Here is a 22,284-nt window from a genome sequence, read left to right as displayed (position 1 = left end):
ACAAAGTTATTATTATGTTATTTTCTATTAATTTCAAGGCACAAAACATATGAAAATATTGTATGTGAATTATTATGTCGATTATTTTCTATTTTACTATTTTTTAATTTTTAATATTAACTGAAAATCAACTAACAATTAATTCTCAAATGTTTAGTTCACAATATTTTTATTTTTGTAAACAATAAACACATTATTATAAAATGTAATTAAAATATAAATTAAAAATTTATAATAATATATAATATTAACTTAAAATATATCAAATATATTAAATTTTCTAAGATACACATCATATGCAAATTCATAATTTTTAACTGCTAAAATAATTATTCCATTATTAATATTTCTATTTTTGCTAAAATAATTATTCCATTATTAATATTTCTATTTTCATAAACTTTGAGATAAAAAAATCATTTTTTGATATAAATGTAGATTAATGGAGACCCTTTCTCTGACAAAATGTCGTTCAACTTCGATATGTTTAATTTTGTCATGCTGCACCGGATTGTAAGCTATATTAATAGCCGCCTGATTATCGCAATACAGCATCAAGGGCTTCTCATAATCAATACCCAACTCTTCAAGTAGTGATTTCAGCCATAGGATTTCAGCCACTCCATTAGCCATTGATCTATATTCAGCTTCGGCACTAGAGCGAGAAACAACACTTTGTTTCTTACTCCTCCAAGAGACAAGGTTACCTCCTACAAGGGCACAATATCCAGAGGTAGACCTCCTGTCATCAGCACTCCCAGCCCAATCAGCTTCTGTATATACCTCCACCTTCATGTGATTATTATTCTTGAACAGTATACCTCTACCTGGACATCTCTTCAAGTATGCTAATATTCTCTCAACTGCAAGAAGATGAATAGTTCCAGGGGAATGCATGTACTGGCTGACAACACTGACTACATAACTGATGTCTGGCCGTGTGAGACAGAGATATAGGAGCTTTCCAACCAACCGTTGGAACATAGCTTTGTCTTCAAGAGGCTCTCCACCCTCTGCACTAATCTTGTGATTCTATTCAATGGGTGTATCTGCAGGCTTGACACCTAACTTTCCAGTTTCCGCCAACAGATCTAGAACATACTTCCTTTGAGAAATAAAGGTCCCCTGTTTAGATCTAGCAACCTCAATACCCAAAAAATATCGCAGTGCACCAAGATCTTTCACCTCAAACTCTTGATGAAGGAGTTGTTTGAGGGACTCAATCTCACTATTATTATTCCCTGTCACTACAATATCATCCACATATACAGCAAGCAAGGTCAAGGAAGAATTCACTCTTTTAACGAACAATGTATGATCTGATTGGGCCTGTACATAGCTGAATTTTCCAAGGGCTAGTCTGAATCTATCAAACCAAGCTCCAGGGGACTGCTTTAGTCCATACAATGCCTTATTCAGTCAGTAAACCTTCTTACCTGTCTCTGCATCATAAAATCCAGGGGGCAACTGCATATAGACTTCTTCCTATAAGTCTCCATTCATAAAGGCATTTTTAACGTCCATCTGGAACAAGGGCCAAGAGTAACTTGCTGCAAGGGCTAATAGAACTCGAATAGTGGTCATCTTGGCTACTGGGGCAAAAGTCTCCAAGTAGTCTATACCATAAGTCTGAGTAAATCCTTTTGCAACCAACCGGGCTTTGTACCTTTCAATGGAGCCATCAGCATTATGTTTCACAGTAAATACCCATCTACATCCAACCGGTTTCTTTCCTTTGGGTAGGTCAACTAGCTCCCAAGTATTATTTTTCAAAAGGGCATCCATTTCAACTTTCATTGCATCTTTCCACTCAGGAACTGACAAAGCTTCTTGCACTATTCTGGGGATAGGAATATCAGCAATGGAAGTGAGAAAGGACCTGTAAGAAGGAGACAGACGATCATAGGACAGAAACTAGGAAATGCAGTGAGCTGTGGATGTGGTGCAACGCCGTTTCCCTTTACGGAAGGCAATAGGGAGGTCAAGGTCATCCGAAGGAAGGGAAGTAGCAACAGTGGAAGGTATCTCAGTGGGTCCTGGACTTGATAAGGGGACTGTAGTACTTGGATCCGAATCCGCACAAGGAACTGGAGCTGGCCTGGACTGCTGATGAACGAAATCAACCTGCCTCCATCGCCTGTGATAGACTTTTGTTGAGTAGGAGAAGAAGGAGAAGAAGAAAGGAGGAAGGAAGAAGAAGAAGAAGAAGAAGAAGAAGAAGAAGAAGAGGCAACAGAGTTGAGGCCTCAAAAGTTCTACTTCAGTCGAGTGAAGCATTGTATTTATACTATACTGGTCGTACAACACAATAGAACTGTAAAATTACAAAAATACCCCTGTGGGTACTAAACCTATGTACAGTACATATAATACACCTATCAACACTCCCCCTCAAGTTGGGGCATAGATATCAATCATGCCCAACTTGTCACAAAGACCTTGGTGTCTGGAATGGTTTGCAAAGTCATGGGTTTACCAACTAGAAAACCCAACTCTCCCAATAAATTCCTTATCCACATACCTTCGGCTACTCCGTGTGCCATTGCACGGTACTCAGCTTCAGCACTGGACCTACCTACCACGGTTTGCTTCTTACTCCTCCAAGTAACAAGGTTCCCTCGTACAAAGGTGTAGTAACCACTAGTAGACCTTCTGTCACTTTGAGATCCAGCCCAATCCGGATCTGTGTAAATTTCAACTCTCAAATGTCCATGTTTCTGGAATAATAAGCCAGCACCCGGGAACTTCTTAAGATACCGCAGTATTCTCTCCACTGCTTCAAGATGAGTGGACCTAGGTGCATGCATGAACTGGTTGAGGACACCAACAGCATATGCTATGTCTGGACGAGTCATAGAGAGGTACAACAGTCTCCCTACAAGCCTCTGAAATTGCTTCACATCCTTAAGAGGTTCACCTTGGCTGTCACTTAACTTGTGGTTGGGGTCAATGGGAGAGTCAGCTGGTTTAGCCCCAATCTTTCCAGTGTCCTTAAGCAAATCTAGGACATATTTCCTTTGGGAGATGAAGATACCCTTTTTTGATCGGGCAACCTCAATTCCAAGGAAGTATTTTGCGGGTCCTAGATCTTTCACTTCGAACTGAGTGGCAAGGAAGTCCTTCAAACTTTGAATTTCATCCTTCCAATCACCAGTAACAATTATGTCATCCACATATACTATTAGGGTAGTCATTTTACCTTCTACTCTTTTTACAAACAGTGTGTGATCTAACTGACATTGCTTGTATCCCCTTTGCTGAACTGCAGTATGAAATCTACTGAACCAATCTCTTGGAGATTGCTTCAGCCCATATAAAGACTTCTTCAACTTGCACACCTTTTGTTCACTTCCTTGAGCCAAAAAACCGGGGGGTTGAACCATATAAACTTCCTCTTCAAGGTCACCATTCATGAAGGCATTATTGATGTCAAGCTGATGTAGATCCCAATTCAGATTGGCAGCAAGAGAAAAAAGGACTCTAATAGAGTTCATTTTGGCAACAGGGGCAAAGGTTTCAGCATAATCAACCCCATACACTTGAGTAAAACCCTTTGCCACTAAACGAGCTTTATACCTCTCCACGGTTCCATCAGCCCCATGCTTAACAGTGAACACCCATTTACATCCAACTGGATCATTTTCCTTAGGGAGATCAACAAGTTCCCACGTGCCATTCTTATGAAGAGCATCAATTTCTTCCTTCATGGCCTTCGTCCATTCTGGTACTAAGAGACCTACTGCCACATTCTTGGGAATAGGGATACTGTCAATGAAGGTAAGAAAAGCACGAAATGAAAGTGAGATTTTCTCATAGGAAACAAAGTTGGAAATGGGGTGTTTAGTGGTGCATGACCTAACACCTTTCCTGTGGGCAATGGGAAGGTCAAGATCATTAGCAACAGGGAGGTTGGGAGTCAAGTTACCTGAGTGAGTATGATCTTCCCCCAAGGAATTTGATGGCATTTGAGGTACGGCTTCTGGATTCTCCACAGCACTTGAACCTGGTTGGCCTTTACGACGACGAGAAAAAACACGGAAAGGTGGAGGATCAAAAGGAGAAGGGGGAGAAGGAGGAGTAGGAAAAAGAGGTAGTTGAACCAGTTTCTCCTCATGCCTACACTCCCCCTGAGGAGAAACAGGAAAGAAGGGCTCATCCTCAAAAAGGTAACATCCATGGAGACATAGAATTTCCGAGAAACAGGATCAAAGCAACGATACCCTTTCTGAGAGAATGAGTAGCCAAGAAATATGCACGGGATAGCACGAGAGTCCAATTTCCCCCGGGTGGGAGATAGGTTTTGGACAAAGCACCGACAACCAAAAACACAAGGAATAGAAAGAAGAGGGGCCTTAGGAAAGAGAAACTGATGTGGGGCTTTGTACTCTAACCAACGAGAGGGCATTCGGTTAATGAGGTATGTAGAACAAAGGACAGCCTCAAGCCAAAATCGTTTGGGAACATTCATGTGGAGTAATAAACCTCGTGCCATTTCAAGAAGGTGTCGGTTCTTCCGTTCAGCCACACCATTTTGTTGTGGCGTGCGGGCACAAGAGCTCCGATGAAGTGAGCCATGTGAAGCAAAGAACTTCGTGAGGTCACTATGAAAAAATTATTTTCCATTGTCTGATTGAAATATTTGGATTTCAGTCTAAAATTGGGTGAAGACCATCCGCTGAAAATCTTGGATAATTTTTGGTACTTCCTCACGGGTTCGCATTGGATATACCCAAGTGTATCTGGAATAATCATCAATGAAGGTAATGAAGTACTTGTAGCCACTCTCAGAAGGTAAAGTAACAGGGCCCCACACATCAGAATGCACAATGTGAAAAGGAAACTCAGATTTACTATTTCTTTGAGGAAATTGAGTTCTACAATGCTTGCTTAACTGACACGTTTGACAAGAAAAATTAGAAACAGACACAGACTTACACAATTCTGGGAAAACAACTTTCAAGGACTCAAAGACAAATGACCCAGACAACAATGCCACAAATACATTTTACTATTTCTGAACTGACTCATAGACTCTGTAACATGAAAGCCAGCCGTATTCTCCAGCATATAGAGTCCATCAACCATACGTCCCCTACCAATCGTCCTCCCCGAGGCCAGATCCTGAATCACACAATAGGAAGGGAAAAAGGTCACACAACAGTTTAAGGAATTTGTAACACTACTAACTAAAAACAAATTCATAGGGAATTTTGGAACATGAAGAACATTAGAAAGAGTAAGGCCGAGGGGAAGAGAGAGAGTTCCTTGACCAGCTATGGAAGTGTATGATTCATCAGCTAGTCTCACTTTATCTCTTCCGGAAAGAGGGTGATAAGTTTGAAAGTAAGAAGACATACCAGTCATGTGTTTTGACGCTCCAGAATCAATGATCCATAGAGAGTCAAGGTCGTGAGAAGCAACATGGAAAGTTGTGGCAGGATTACCTGATGTGGATGCAAAAGAGGTGGTGGGAGGAGCATCCATCTGGTGAATAGCTCTACCATAAAGGTCCAAATGGTCACGGAAGGAGTTTACAATATCCTCCCTTGGGTCAGATCCAGAGTAGGTATGTTGGCCATGTGGTGTTTGAGTCACAGTAGAAGTGGAGGGTTGATTCTCCCGAGTAACCATATTGGCCATGTGGTGTTTCTTGGTACCTTGTTGCCCGGGTCTTCTAATTACATTTGAGCCTTGCTTCTTAGGTAGATCTTGAGCCCACTTTGGTTTCCCATGGAGATCCCAACAAGTATCTTTGGTGTGCCGAGGCTTCTGACAATTAGTGCACCACAATTTTTCCTTATCTTCTGCTTTCTTCTAGAGATCCCTTCTCTTGGAAGAAGGGCCACCACTAGTAGAGGAACCCCCCTTTTCCGCCAACACAATTGCATCCCCTCCGGTGCTGTTCATCAAGTTTCTTTTGCTCTCTTCAGACTGGACAAGAGCATAGACCTCCTGAATTGAAGGAAGATCCTTAGAACTTAGAATTTGTACTCTGATGGATTCATAGATAGGATTGAGACCATGTAAAAAGGCAAACACCCTTTGCTGTGAGACAAGTTTCTTGTACAATTTTGCATCTTCATCACACTTCCAATCAATATTCTGGTAATGATCCAACTCCTTCCAAACAGTTGTCAAGTCAGAGTAATAAACTGATAAACTCCTCTCCCCCTGTTTACAAGTAGATGAAGCTGCTTGCAGTTGATAAATCTTGGCATAGTGTCGAAGTTCAGAATATGTGGATTTTGTCTGTTCCCAAATCTCATTTGCAGTTTCAGCCCACATGAAGTTCTTCCTTATTTGCGGTTGCATGGAGATCAAAAGCCAAGACATAACCATGCTGTTCTCCTGATCCCATCTATCATGTTCTGCATTTCCAAAAGTTGGTTCTTTGATTCTTCCATTTATGTAACCTATTTTTCCCCTTGCAGTTATGTATAGCTTGATCCCCCTCCCCTTGACCACTCTAGGTAGTTTAACCCATCAAGAGGAACAACAGCCATAGGGAAGGATAGGTCACTATTCCCACTCATTCCATTCAGCATTGTGGAGATTTCGGATGTAGTTGAATCTTCACTATTCATGATTCTAGGTTTAGAAGTACACAAAACCAAAGGCACACTGCCTTATAGAGCTACTACAGTCCACAACTAGGCACTTGCAGATTTTCGGTTTCACAGGGAACCAAGCACAAACACTGCAACAGCAGTACTAGGTTGTATGACCTACACTGTGTAGGAGTCCACTGAACAATATACGAACTGCACTTGCAGTGTAACCAGGTCTGAATGACCTACAGTTTTACAACTTTAATACAGCTTCTCAGCTGAAAAAAAAATAAAAAAAATAAAAAATCTTAGTAGGAACAGCAATATGAGTGGTGGTTCACCACACCTAATCGGTTGATATCCACTTTCCAGGGCAGCCGAACAGTCACTTAGGATCTAGGGTTCATCAACAGTCCCTTAGAGAGCAGAATAGAGCAACACACAATCGGAGGAAGGGGGACAGTCCCTACTCAAATTTTGGGACATCAACAGTCGTACAAGAAGAGAACTATAAACAGAAAAAAACAGTTCAGTACCTAGGTCACCCGAACTGTGAATAGGCAGTACAGTCAAGGACTCGAACTTCTCTTCAAATCAGAACCTTCCTTCGTACATCTGGGATGGTTTTCTACAGTCTTCTTAGCCGAGCAACTCCAGTTACCAGCACCTAAGGCTGAAGGATGAAGGAAGAAGAAGAAAAAACTTGTAGCAAAACCCCTTTCTGCGCTAGGAAGTTGAACAGTCAGCTTTCTTGCAGCAGAACCCTACTCGGCAGTGGAGACTAGCAGCAGCACTAGAGAATACTTCCTCTTCCTTGTCTTCGAGCATCAGGACTAAGCTTCTACGCAGCAGTGGAGAGAGACCTCGGCTGGTTGTTTTCCAGGCCTGGACGGTCCTGCTCTGATACCATGTTGAGCAGGAGAAGAAGGAGAAGAAGAAAGGAAGAAGGAAGAAGAAGAAGAAGAAGAAGAAGAAGAAGAAGAAGAAGAAGAAGAGGCAACAGAGTTGAGGCCTCAAAAGTTCTACTTCAGTCAAGTGAAGCATTGCATTTATACTATACTAACCATACAACACAATAGAACTGTAAAATTACAAAAATACCCCTACGAGTACTAAACCTGTGTACAGTACATATAATACACCCGTCAACAACTTTCAACTCCTGATCCCTCTAACAACCCTCACCATTACAGCCCTCATCACTCAATGGAATGGGTAAAGGAACCTCAGATGAGTTAACCCCACTCTCACTGCACTCCCCCTGAGGAAAAAGACCCAAATTCTCACTACTCTCCCCCTTAGGAGAAGCCCTAGGATAATAGGGTACCTCCTCAAAGAAGGTGACATCCATCGAAACAAATCTCCTCCCCGAAACAGGATCATAACAGCAATAACCCTTTTGAGTTTGTGCATAACCGAGAAAAATGCATTTGGAGGCCTTACGGTCAAATTTGGAATGATGGGGTCCAAGAATCTGAACAAAGCCGGTGCAACCAAAGGTTTTAAGAGGAACAGTAAACAACTCTTCGTCTAGGTATAGAAGGGTAAACGGAGGCTTCATGTCAAGAACCCGTGAGGGAACCCGATTAATGAGATGCACTGCCATGAGGATAGCATCACCCCAGAAATGGATAGGCACATTGGAGGTAAACATAATGCTTCTAGCCACCTCCAAAATGTGCCTATTCTTCCTCTCGGCAACCCCATTCTGTTGTGGTGTATGAGGACAAGTGCTCTGGTGAATAACCCCATGATTGAGTAGATAAGAGGCTAGTGGCTTGGCAAAGTATTCTTTTACAATATTAGATCTGAGGATTTTGATTTTGACCCCAAACTGGGTTAAAATCATCTGATGAAAGTTTTGGGTCAGAGCGGGAACCTCATCTCGATAACGCATAAGGTAGACCCAAGAAAAACAGATATAGTCATCAACAAACAATAGAAAATATCTGTACCCCCCCCATAGAAGGGATGTGATACGGGCCCCAAACATCGGTGTGCACAATATCAAAAGAATTACTACTTCTTTTATTACTCAAGGAATAAGATGTTCTACAATGTTTGGCAAGCTCACAACTCTCACATCTCAAATTTGACATCTCAACTGACTCAAACAAAGTAGGAAACAGACTCTTCAAAGACCGAAAAGATAAATGACCTAATCGATTATGCCAGAGCATAACTGGACTCATAGACTGAGAGACAAAAGACTTCTTATCCACAGGCTCTTTCCAATGAGAACTCTCTCCAAGCAGATAGATCCCATTCGTCTCATGGCCAGTCCCAATCACCTTACTCGTCTCCAAGTCCTGAAAAACACATCGGTCAGGGAAAAATGTTATTGAACAGTTCTAATGTTTTGTAATACTACTGACTGAAAGCAAATTAGTATCAAGTTTAGGAACATGCAAGACTGAGGATAAGGGGATAGTATCAGATAACTTGATGTCACCCTTGCCAGAAATGGGAACAAGGGAGCCATCAGCAATGGGTACTTTATCTCTACCAGAAGATAAGTGATAAGTAGTGAACAATGATGGCAAGCTAGTCATATGGTCAGATGCACCTGAGTCTATCACCCAACAATGTTCAGTGTTACCTGGAGCTGAAGCATGGTAAGCTGAGGCCCGAGTACCTGAATGAGCAAATGCTGATGTGGCAGGGGCTGATGGTGATTGAGATGACTGGGCTGAATTCCCAACCTCCTTTTCCAACTGTATTAGGGCAGCCCAAACAGCAGCTAAGGTGTCTAGGGGCGTGCCTTTTGTGCCCGATGAGGATGCAGAATCGATATTCACAGCCATATGAGCATTACCCCTTTTATTCCTTAGTTTTGCTGGGACTAAATGAGGGTGCAGCTTCCAACATGTATCTTTCGTATGCTTGGGTTTCTTACAATGTTCACATATTAGATCCCGCTTATCTTCCTTCTTCATGTCCCTTTCTGTATCACCCCCAGACTTAGGTTTAACTGCTGCTACGGCTGGGGGGAAGGGCTGATGCTGCATCATAACCTTTCTTCTAGTCTCTTCACTATGCACCAGGGAGTAGGCCTGAGATAGGGTCACACTGTCTCTTGTCAGTATCTGTTGTCTCACAATGTCATAATCAGAATTCAGGCCAGCCAGAAATTCAAACACCCTATTGGTCTCGACTTGCTTTCTATGGGTCTGTGCATCTTTTGAACTTTCCCACTCAAGAGTCTCCAGATGGTCAATTTCATGCCACAGAAATTTCAAGGTAGAGAAATAAACAGCGACTGGTTTCTCTCCTTGTTTGAGGTTATTTACCTCACACTTCAGTTCATAGGCTCTAGCAACATTAAGGGGTTGGAAGTAGGTCTCTTTCGTGACATCCCATATCTCCTTGGTTGTCTTTGCCCACAAGTAATTTCGGATGATATGTGGCTGCATAGAGTTGCACAGCCATGTCATAACCAAGTAATTCTCCTGAACCCACTTGGTATACGTTGGGTCCTCCTTGGAAGGTTCTTGCACATCTCCCAATATGTAGCTAAGTTTCCCCCTTCCCCCAATAGCCATCATGGCCGATTGGGCCCATTCCAAGTAATTGGATCCGTCAAATCTCACAGTTGTAATCTAAAACGCAGTCTCAGACATATTACCAGAACTGTTGTTCCCAATGACACCTTCCCCCTGATTTTTGAACTCCATTCTTGGTTAAGAATCAGTAATTAAGAACTATTAGGGCTACTGCAATAGAAAACAACACTTAAATAATTGATCACAGTCAGAAAACTGTATGAAATCAGTTCAGATCTGATCTGAAACCAATCGGCAGTCAGAATATAATCAGTCCAATAACAGTTCTCACCCCCAAAACAGGCTCAGAAGGCGAAACAGGTCTAGAACCACTTAGAAAACAACCTGTAATGCTGAAGCAGAATTAGGGTTTTAATCGTAGGGTTAGGAAAACCTTTGTGAGACCATAAACAGTGCTCAGCCGTACCTTCCAAAGGATTTACAATCAAATCTGGCCGTAGGGTTAATGACAAACCCTAAAAAACCGATCACCTCTGAGAAAATAAAGGAGAGTTCGGCCGCTCCACTTAGATAGGTCCAACCTATCTTGTCTGACAGCAATCTCAAGGGAAAAATAAAACTTACCCAGAAAACTCTGATCACTACCTTCAATCGTGGCCTGAACCCTAACCTTCTCTGGTTCTTCCTGATTACCAAAACACTCTCCAAATCTCTACAAGCCTTTGGTCAGCTGATAAATCTTTCTGGTAACCTCCAAGAATCAGCCAACAAACAGTCCTTTGTAAGCTTCCAGCCCTAGACAGTTCTCATGTGGTCGGTTGGACTAGACACACATGAGAAACCCTAGATAGGCTCTGATACCAAGTAGTCGATCAAGACTACAGTCAGTCTTGGATTCCAAAGGATTTCAGATTGAGAAAAGTGGAAGGAGGAGGGAGAAGAAGAAGAAGAAGCAGAAGTACACAAGGGTTTTGAAAAGGAGGGACAGATCAAAAATCAATCTGCCGCCACCACTCTCTCAATATTTATATGTTATGTTCACTAATTGTAGGAAAGGGCAGAATTGCCCTTAATGCTTACATGGCAAATAAAACAATAATAAACTGAAAATAACAAGCTGTCTAAAATAACTACCAACTAACACTGACATAACTAACAAAGATTACATGTGCTGTCATACAAACACAGTGGGGACCACAGCCGTGGGGCCCACATCAGTGTTCTCTACAATAAACACACGCGCAAGAAAACGCCGAGTCGCCGATCCGTATCAGCCGTATCGGTGCGTATCGCTCCGATACGCGCGATTCAGGGGATACGGGTTTATTCATAACGTATCTCATATCCCCTCTGTCTGATACCGATACACCTCGTATCGGACGTATCGTATCGATATTTAAATCCTTGGATATTAGAACTCCAAACAACATATTCTGAAATTTTATCATGTGAAAATGTAAGTAAAATGATTGTCTCATTCACTGATCTTCCATTACTATGGTCACTCTTTGGTGTTCCCACCTACAACTTGATTTTTTTTTTATAAGTGAGAGTAATTTTATTAAATCAAATAACAAAAATACAATCAGCCTAGGAGGAGGCACGAGATGTTACCCCCTAGGAATGAACCATATACAACAAAACTGCCCAAGCCTGAGACATAATTACAAAGTAGCCCAAAATAGATCTCCCCTTGACACCCCCTGCTTGGCCAGAGAACCAGCCATTGCATTTGTTGGTCTTCTAACCCACTGAAACCTAACAATCATACTCCTTGTCATCCATTTAACTTTCTTTAACAGATCCTTGTAGCCCCAACAAGCTGTTTCTGGCCTAATTAGCTAGCCTACTACCACCTTGGAATCCCCTTCTACTAGCAGATTTGTCACACCACTTTGACTAGCCATCTGTATACCTTGTACCGCTGCTAGTAGCTCTGCCCTTATTGAATCACCTTCACCCACTAGTCCTGAAAATAGAGACAACATATTGTTGTCTTTGTCTCTCAGAATCCCACCAATTCCCGATGGTCCTGGATTGCCTTGGCAACTTCCATCAAAATTCAATTTTACCGCACCATCCGGTGGGGGAATCCGTTCAGCTTGTGATTTGATCTTGGTAGAAACTGTAGCAGCCACTGCAGCCCAATTTCTCCTTAAGTCATCGAAGGAGTAATCTGCCAACAAGTGTGAAGATTTTAACCATGAAATAGTCCTTGTCAATATGCACTCCTTGATTTCAGCGAGACTTCTTTCATGTTCTTGAAATATTCTAGCATTTCTCTCCTCCCATACAGTCCACAACGTAGAAGCTCTGATACATTTCCACATTAGCTTCCCTCCTTTTGTCAATCTCCCAAAAGCAACCGGAGTGAACAGCAACTTTACTTCAGAGGGCAAATTCCACCTGCACCCAAATAATGAAACAACCCAATTCCCACCTGCAACTTGATGAAGCACTTCTTTTCCTCTAACAAGTAACAAGTGGCATACCACTATCTAATTTGAAAAAATTTTCTTGTCATTATGATGAAACATCTTTTTATTCTACTTATTTCACTCTATTTGTTAGTTCTGTCTATACTGTTAATGTATGACTAATAAATCAAGAACATCTCTTGTGAACTTGTTAATGGTACAAGTGTGCCTTGATATGATTCTGACCCGGATACTCCACTTCTGGCTAGCCAACTGTCTAACAAGTTAACAGATGTCTGAGTTCAGCCGAACTAAATGTGATGAAGTGGCTGACTGTATAATAGAATGTCTTTCTTCTTTTTTTTTTAAATCTGGAACAAAAACATTTTATTTATTATGAATCATGAATAGGCTGTATTGTGTTCCACATCAGCTTTATATTGAAGATTTGAAGGATTGAAAACCAAGGCTTCCTTTGGTTGATGACAGCACTTTTTTCCATGTCCACGTGCCCTATCTCAAATATGATTCTTGAGATTCAACCTACATGTTGTACGTATATGCACTTAAATACAGCAATGATGTGTCTGATGCCATTCATGTGTCTCAAATATGATTCTTGAGATTCAACCTACATGTTGTAGGTATATGCACTTAAATGCAGATATAATGTGCCTGACATCATTCAACCAGTTACATGGAATTCGGAAAGCTTCTCCAACCAGTATATCATGCCTTAAAGACTCGGAAAAGTGCACCAATCTATCATGGGTGGATAGTTTCAGAGATTTGAGGACCTGAATGTGCTCCAAGGAACGGAAGCAAAAGCAAATTATATAATTTAGAGGTGAAGTGGAAGTAAGGGTACCCTCCAATGTAGAAAGGAATAGTTTGCATTGCATAAAAACCAAAGATAAACTACGTTGGAAAGCAGGCAGCACCTATAGCATTTAGCCCCAACTTTCTTTATGATAAAATAAGGTAGAATCTTACTAGAACCAGAATGAAGAAGCCCCAATTCGTTTTAGTTGTAAAGCATGGTACTTTGTACAGAATAGAAAAGCAAAATACAGATTGGAGAAATAAGAAACTTACCCTAACAAAATCAAAGTAATTGATATCTTTGAAATCTAGCAAACCAGATATCCAGTGCAAAGTCCACCGTTAGAATATATAAGCGATAGATACAGGTAGAGTGACAACTGACAAAGTAGTTGTTACTTTATCAATATTATTTAATGTGGTAGATTCGGAACTATGTAAGCTTCCCTAACTATCTAAATTGTTTGTTACAATGTTCCGAGTTTATCAATAGATAGAGAAACCAGTTTGAAAGATATAAAGCCCTTGTGACAAGCTTTAAAAGCAAATAACTTTGGCACAAGCATGGAACATGACAAAGGACTACCACTGAAACCCTAAAAGCAATAAGCTTTGGGACAAATAAAACACAGAACAAAGCAGCAAATTTAGATAGAACCTGCAAATAGTCGAGGCCGCCATTAGAAGGACTCCACTTGGAGAAAGCCTTCCAGTCTTTGGTGCAGCCATGAAATACCTATTGAGATAATAAGAATGAAAGATATCATCAAAAAATATATAATAAAAATGAAAAATGCCAAGGAAAGCTTAGAAAGAGGGAGGGAGGGAGATAGGTTGGCGGTTGCGAGGAAACACGAAACAGAACACAAAAAAGGCAAATTTTCATTACAGCAGGGACATTTCTCGGTTCAATCTGAGATGCGAAAACCTCAGGCGAAGGAAGTTCGTCAAATCTTCGGATTTGCAGATGTTCATCCATTTGTTCTTTATTCAGCAGTTACCAAATGAACAAGAAATGAAGAGTTTGCAAGCTTAAGAACTGGGGCTGGAGTCCGCCGCAAGTCCGCGAGGTCGGGTTTGGTCCATCCTGACATCCAACCGAATCCCAGATCTCGTTGGATCTCGTTGGATCGGGTTCGAGTATGAAAAACAAAAAGACCTCCGAAAAAGCTCTAGAAGCATTTAGTAGAAAATTTGCTTTTTCACTTTTGCAAATTTCTTAACGGAAAATACGGAAACACACGATGCAGAATTATGAATTCCAGCCCCCCCTACAACTAGCCCTCTCCCCCTATAAATCACATCCTGCCCATGAATTTGGCATCAATTCCCGGTCAAGATGCACTCCCCCTGTACTTTGAGTCTAGAAAATTCTGATCTGAGCTATTGGAGTAATTTGGTAATCTAAATGTTGTAATATCTGAAAAGTATATATTTTACAAAGGAAAAGTTTCTAATTAGTACTTTGTACTTTCCACTTTGATCATCAAACTTTAAAATACGACAATATCTTAACTTTTAAAATTTGACAATCCAATACTTACTCTTAACTAACTATTAATTAGTCATTAAGTGGTATTTGAAAAAGACACAAATTCCATTTGAGTGTCATCTAATTTTTCTTATCAATCATCCAAACATTGACAAAAAAAAATTAACAATCTCAAATCCTTTCCTCTTCTATTCAAGAAAGTTGGGATCACCAAAATGCTCACTCAAATGTGACCCTAATTTTCTTGAATGAAAAAGGCAAAGATTTGGGATTATTAATTTTTTGACAATGTTTAGATTGTTGATAAAGATAATTATATAACACTTGAAGGACATTTGTGTTTTTCAAATGCCACTTAACGGCTAATTAACAACTAGTTAACAATAGGTACTGAATTGTCACATTTTAAAAGTTTGGGTATTAAATTGTCGCATTTTAAAGTTTGGGGACCAAAGTAGCACTAGGCCCAAAGTACAAGTATTAGTCGGGAATTTTCCCTTTCACAAATTTATCCCTTAAAGTTATTATTTAAATAAAATGATTAAAATACACAATTAAATAGTAATAAATAAGATTAATATTATAAAAATAATAAAATATTAATAAACAATATTATTGCAAATAATATAAAATAAGTATACAATATAATACTTTTAATAATATAATAATACCAATAAAAAATAATGTAAGATAGAAAATTTTCCTTTATTATTTAAAAATCATAAAATATTAAAAAAAATCTTAACCAATAAATAAAAAAATATATATTAAATATACTATCAAGGATAATTAAAATAGTACAACTATTTTAATAAAATAATTAAACACCAAAATAAATACAAAATATTAAATGGGGTTTAACAGCGAACAAAACAATCGGCGAAGAAGGAAAACAGGGGTTGAGATATATTACTTTTTATTAATTTTTGAAAGGGCACACTTAAAGATAAGAGAAATTTTCTCTCAAAACAAAATCTGTTCAGGGGGCACACCTGCTATGCTTCGCGAGCGGCGACGTTAAGAACAACGCCACTGCTTCTCCTCCCCATCTTCACTTCTCTCCATTTGCTTTCCCTCTTTCTCGTTCTCCCTCCTCCTCCTTTTATTTCATTATATTTTTTTTCTTCTCCATCCCTGTTATAGAGAACAAAAACAATCAAGAAGAAGAAGAAGATATGGGAGAACGGTCGGAAACCCTATTACGCTCTTACAGAGGACAATTGGCAATTCTGAGGTGGTGTTCGGTAGCGCTGAATCGGCGATCCTAGTTCATCGATCCTCTGTTCACCGTAGCGGCTAGAAAGAAGAAGAGATGGGGAACGGTCAGGATCCCTATTACGCTCTTACAGAGGACAATTGGCAATCTTGTTACACCACTCCTCTGTTCACCACAGTTGATTCCTGTTAGACGATCCCTGTTACAGAAGAATACGGTGGAGGGAGGAACAAAGGAGAAAGGGAGGAGGGAAGAAGAACAGGAGAACGAAAATATAAATGGGCATTTTGGGGAACAAAATATCATCCGCTACCTCTGAGGCCTGAGCGCGTTCTGAGGTAGGACTTAGGAGATCCGCTGAACGATTCGGGGGAATTTTCAGATTTCAAAGGTTGAGTTTGGAGGTGCTGCTGAACGACCTGAAAAGCAAAAATTTCGATGTTCAGAGGTCGATTCAGCGCTACCGAACACCAGCTTAGACCACTAAATTGTTTAGACATGCCCAATTGCCCATCAACCGTCGGAACCGTCTCTCATCCGAAATCGGATTCAGTCAGTCACTCTCGTCCAACTCCTACTCAAGATATATATAGGGCCCATTTGTGGTTGGAAGAGCTTTGGTTGAGTCCAGGGCTGTCAATCTCAATGGGTCAGTTTTATCCGATCAAACCAAACTATGATTTTGTCCTAATTAATAATAATAAGTGGGCTGATTCAGGTTATTCAGTTAATAATGTATATGTGTTTCTTAGTTTTCTTATAATTTTTGTTATATTTTATGTTTAAAAGGATTAATTTAATAGATAATATATAAAATAATTTTCGTTAAAAACACTTGATTTATTAACATATATACATAATATTATATATATATAATCAAGTTTAATTGGGTCAGTCCCACTTACCCCAATTAGTAATTGGGACTAATGAGGATCAAAAGTGTTGATCCATGGCACTGATGACCTCGAACTCGAAGCAGACTCTAGTAGTGAGAACTGCAAAATTAGTGAACTAGAGGGCCCGGGAGGATGTCCCGAGTTATGGACTCCAACGATTAAGTCGATAGGTGTCAAGTTGTTAGAGGTAAGAAAGGAAGCAGGAACAAGAATCAAAGTGTACGAGGTGATTGAGATGGTGGCAACATTACCTTTATTAAGGGCTTGTGGCTTGGCTTGAACGTGTTGTGAAGGGTAAGCTATGTGGTCTGTCTTAGTGGGCACGTCTAGGCAATTGATGGTGGCACGTCTACTGTTTACAGGGCACCGCTTGTGCCTGTGATCTATGGGCATCTTAAATCCACTTCCTTGCCTAATGGGGAAGTGGGTCTTTAGCACTACCAGGTTGTCACAAGTGACCAATTTCCCGCGCCACCAAGTGCCTTCATCATACTTACAACATGTCATCCGAGTGTCCAAGTGTATATCTTGGGTGAGGTATTGCATGTATTTTGTATGAAATAATGCCAATGGCATTATTGTAATTCTGTAGTATGATTTTTCACATTTTTTATGTTTTTTATTGTCACTCCCCCAAAAGCTTAACGTACTCTTTGAGGGGAGGTAGGTAGTCGAGTGAACCAAGAGCATGTAAAGGTTAAGCATGAGATCCCTCAACATTGAACTGTGCGTTTATGCTTGTCATCCATTATTGCAATACAAATAGCCTTTTGACTATTCTATGTGCCATATTTGTTGCATTTTCTTGTGTTGTTGCTTGTTGCGTAGGCTTACTCGTCACATTCGAGTGCCGCACAGGGCCCCATTGATTAGCCCCGTGACAATTGGTATCAAAGCAGGAGCCCCTACACGCGCATTGGACCCTGTCAACCGCCCTTAATTTAGCACAATGAAGAGCAACCGCGACATTGACGATGACACACTACACGGGCTGCACCACGCCCATGACACCAATGAGGCTCCACTCGACGAACCCACCAAGACACAAGCCCCAAAGGGCTGCACAACTAAAGCTAACAAGCATGACAAATCAGTCAACCAACTAGCTAGCATGGACATGTGTCTCCTATGTTGCGAGGCAACAATAGGTGAAACCCGAGATCAGGTCGACGAACTCCACCTCAACCTAGAAACTGTTGAGAACGCGGTGATGGAACTAGAAGGGTGATTCAATGGCGCCTTCAGAGATATGCACACCACCCTAGAAAGCTCGGGAGCATGGCATTCCCAAAGTAGCTTGCAAGGCTTGCTGGATAGATTTCAAGCGCAATTGGACGAGATGAGAGACAAAATGACTCTCCTAAAAAGGGCGATGGCCAATTCTTCTAGCACTCCCTCCACCCTAGCTCCCATGCACATCAAAATCCGTGAGCCAACACCTTACTCGAGTTCTCGGGATGCTAGGAAGCTTGACAATTTCTTGTGGCAATTGGAGTAATATTTCTCTGCCACTGGCATCATGGACAACCAAACTTAGGTACGCACTACCGCTATGTATTTGACAGATATTGCAATGTTATGGTGGCGTAGGTGTTGCCAAGACATTGAATGTGGCACCCACACCATTAACACCTGGGCTGGATTCAAACATGAGATCAAGCACTAGTTCTACCTCGAGAATGTGGAGTGCCTGGCGCATAGAAGAATGAAGAACCTGAGACATCAAGAACCGCTTCATGACTACGTCAAATAATCTCGGCCTTGACTCTTGAGATCTCTGACATGTCAAACAAGGACCTTTTGTTTAATTTCATGGATGGTCTCAAGCCATGGGCTGAGCTTGAACTTCAACGATGCGGGGTGAAGAACCTCGCCACTGCCATGGCTGTAGCTGAGTAGCTTGTTGATCTAAGGACACCTAATGAAGAAGAGCAAAAGCCATCTAGCCCACGTACCATGAGTTTGAGTGGGGGAGATCAGCAATCAACCTCTACACAGAAGAAACCAGTGCACTCGGACAAGCCCAACAATTACCAACAAGGGAAGAAGCCACAAGGAGCCCAAAGCTATCAGGGCCACCGGTACACTAGGAGACCCACCACACCTCAAGCGCCTTGCTTCATATGTAATGAAATGCATTGGGCAAGTGACTGCCCAACACGGAAGAAAATCAATGCCCTCATTGCCAAACTCAGTGACAGTGAGGAGAGTGATGAAGAGAAACCTACACAAGCGCCAAGAGTAGGCGCTCTCCAAATCATAAATGTCATGGTAAAGAAAGAGGCCACATCCAAACGACCCGCCAAAGCCCACAAGGGGTTGATATATGTAGACACCCTCAGCGGGAGGTCGACCCAAGCATTGGTGGACACTGGGGTCACCCACAACTTCATCTTGCTTGCAGAGGCAAAGCGACTCAACTTGACCATGACCAAACAAACAGGGTGGATCAAGAACATCAACTCAGGGGCTAAGGTAGTAGAAGGCATGGCCCGTGGAGTAAACTTACAAGTGGGACCATGGAAAGGAAAAATCAACTTATTTGTGGTTCCCTTGGATGATTTTCAAGTTGTCCTTGGAGTGGAGTTCCTGACACAGGCAGAAGCAGCTCTTATGCCACACCTTGACACCTTATTCATCTTGGACGAGCATTCTCCATGCATGGTCCTAGTGATATCAGCTCTCAAGGTACATGGGAAGTAGTTTTCAGCCCTACAATGGTACCAAGAAACAAGCGACAACAAAGCCAACGCCATGCCAACAAGGAAGATCCCCACTACAACATCACACCTCAGCAATGGAACAGGTTGGGAAGTCATCACCAGGAAGAAGTCTCCCCGAAGCTGTTCCATTTGTAACACCAGCGCACGCGTCAGCAACAACATCAACAGAAGTCGCATGCGCTCGCAACTGATGGGCCCAAGAGAAGACCCAAGGCCAACTCCAACACCCATTTTACCTACCATAATGGGAAGAGAGTGCCACCCCAATTCGATAGGAACCTTTCCCTCGGCCTTCATCCAACCCATATAGTAGCCCAGTGAGAAGAGAACCTTGGGAAACACCCGTCCACATCGAACCCCCTCTTAATCCAAATTCACCTTTTGCACCAATCCTTCCCTTAGCTAGTAGTAGTGCAAGCCAACCTAGGCCTCGTTTGACATACCTTCAAGTCACTAGCCAAGGACTTAATCTAGCATCTAGCCTTAGGTCTCCCCAACACCACAAGAACCTTCAATCCCATCACCCAAGCATTTGCCCAGGCCTTGGAAGAAAAGAAGTTCGTGGAGCTGCTGAAGAATCCTTCACCAATATCAGTCTCACACCACAAGTAGAAGTTGGTCTTCGAGGACGAAGACCGAATTGAGTGGGGGAGACTGTCACAAGTGACCAATTTTCTGCGCCACCAAGTGCCTTCACCACACCCACAGCATGCCATCCGAGTGTCCAAGTGTGTGTCTTGGGTAGGGCATTGCATGTATTTTGTATGGGGGATTACCAATGGCATTACTGTAATTCTGTAGCATGATTTTTCACCTTTTTGATGTTTCTTATTGTCACTCCCCCAAAAGTTTAACGTACTCTTTGAGGGGAGGTAGGTAGTCGAGTGAATCAAGAGCATGTAAAGGTTAAGCATGAGATCCCCTCAACATTGAACTATGTGTTTATGCTTGCCATCCATTATTGCAATACAAATAGCCTTTCGACTAATCTGTGTGCCATCTTTGTTGCCTTTTCTTGTGTTGTTGCTTGTTGTTTAGGCTTACTCGTCACGTTCGAGTGCCGCATAGGGCCCCATCGACTAGCCCCATGACAAGGTGGCCCCACATTCGCATAAGGTATTGGTCGGCCCTTCCATGCTGACGGAATAAGGGGGAACTCGTCCTGCAAGTCAGAGGTGCACTAAGGTTGGTAATATTCGGTGGTAGCCCAAATTGGATGGACAAAGGTCGGGAGCGATCATCAAGAGTACATTCTTGGATTCACTCTAGGTCAAAGGATGAATGTTACTCAGACCTTACAGATCTAGCTATCAATAAAGATCCAAATTGCTATCTAAGTGCGAACCTACCACATGTGATAACAAGGTGTCATAAAGCGTTCATGTTACCATATGTCAAGATGTAATTGGAGGAGAAATCGTCCCTCAATATGGACGATTTATGGGTCTAAGATTTTGTCATGTTTAATAATTAACTCGGGATTAGTAAAAAAAGTAATTTCACTAGATTGATAGACTCGGGTCTAAGATTCTGTCATGTTACCAGATACCACCAATTGATAACCCTAATTGTATCGCTTTGAAGAAGCTACTAAAGAAAGTAATTTCACTAGAAAGCATTTGTCATGTGAGGTCCACTTCCTAGAGCCAGAAGTTGTGCATTAAAGGAGCTTAATCAAAAGAATCGGGATCTGTTTCTCATAGAGTGTGCCTCACAGTTACATCCAACCTTGTGTTGGGAACATCTCCATTAATAACAAATACATGTTCTCGATGTGCGGCTAGGACATTCTATAAGGTCGGTGTGAGGTGTGTTGTGTGAGAAGTAGATCCAGAGTTCCAGACTCCAATCAAATCTTCATTGAAAATTACTGGCTTTCTTTATTTAAGTTGTCTATAGGTTTAAGGAGGCGGATTAATGAGATTATTTTATGGGTAAATAGATCAAGTACTTTAACAAATTTTAATTTCCTTTGTCGGTGCCAAGGTTTTAAAAACCAACCCGGAAACAAAACCATTCTAGCCATTGATTTCTGGGTCAGCGAATTGACCATCCAAGTCAAACAGTTTGAACAGTTTAAATATTTTAGCAGGTGATATGTCATCTTACCATTAGATTGGAATATTAGGGTAAGATGCATATAAATATAAGAGAAATAAGGTTTGACTATTTGAAAATGAGAGAGATTTGAGAAGTTGTCGGCAGCTGAGAGAGTTTAGAAGAGAAAAAAGAGAGAGACAGAGAAGAAGAAGAAGAAGAAGAAGAAGAAGAAGAAGAAGGAAGAGGAGGAGAAGGAGGTCACTTGCAAGCTGCAGCGGCGATGATGATGACAACTTACAACGGTGATGGCAAACTATAGCGACAACAGTGGCGGCAATGGTGGCAAACTGGTGATGAAAGTAGATATGAGATTTCTCTTAGTCTCAAATCTCTCACACATAAACTCTCTCTCTCTCTCTCTATCTCTATCTCTCTCTATCAGATTTGTCGTTTAGACTGCTCTCCCAAATCGAGATCTCTCTTACTATCTCACATATCTCTCAGCTGATCTCTCTCTCCAATAGATCTCAAGTCTAAGAGAGATATTCTCTCATTTCATTCTTGTTCAAACTTGTCAAAAGTAATAAACCACGAACCATTCTCTGAGTCGAACACTTCAGCGGTTAA

The 22,284-nt window shown here is 41.3% G+C and overlaps 1 protein-coding gene across 7 annotated transcripts in view; it reads right to left on the bottom strand.

Moving 5' to 3' along the window:
- The window catches only part of LOC104613224 (2-oxoglutarate (2OG) and Fe(II)-dependent oxygenase superfamily protein), a 41,584-nt gene extending 25,031 nt beyond the window's left edge, over positions 1-16,553 (bottom strand). Inside the window, exons 1-3 of one of the 7 annotated variants that reach the window (XM_010280952.3) lie at positions 15,994-16,452; positions 15,775-15,916; positions 13,949-14,026 (exon numbers count right to left, since the gene is read on the bottom strand). Coding sequence is in view for 3 of the 7 variants with exons in the window: in XM_088895124.1 (XP_088751250.1) it covers positions 13,949-14,026; positions 14,180-14,269 (168 nt within the window). In the remaining 4 variants the exon portion in view is untranslated. Of the gene's footprint in view, positions 1-13,948; positions 14,027-14,179; positions 14,419-15,774 lie in introns of those variants that run through there. The other 6 variants (XM_088895126.1, XR_016080581.1, XM_088895125.1 and 3 more) reach the window with 6 other exon arrangements.
- Positions 16,554-22,284: the final 5,731 nt, after the last annotated feature.

This window comes from Nelumbo nucifera, chromosome 1 (genome assembly GCF_055504915.1).
Source record: "Nelumbo nucifera cultivar China Antique chromosome 1, China Antique-T2T, whole genome shotgun sequence".
Classification (NCBI taxonomy): domain Eukaryota; kingdom Viridiplantae; phylum Streptophyta; class Magnoliopsida; order Proteales; family Nelumbonaceae; genus Nelumbo; species Nelumbo nucifera.
Note: the sequence above shows the minus strand (reverse complement) of the source record. Positions and strands in the feature narration are given on the sequence as shown.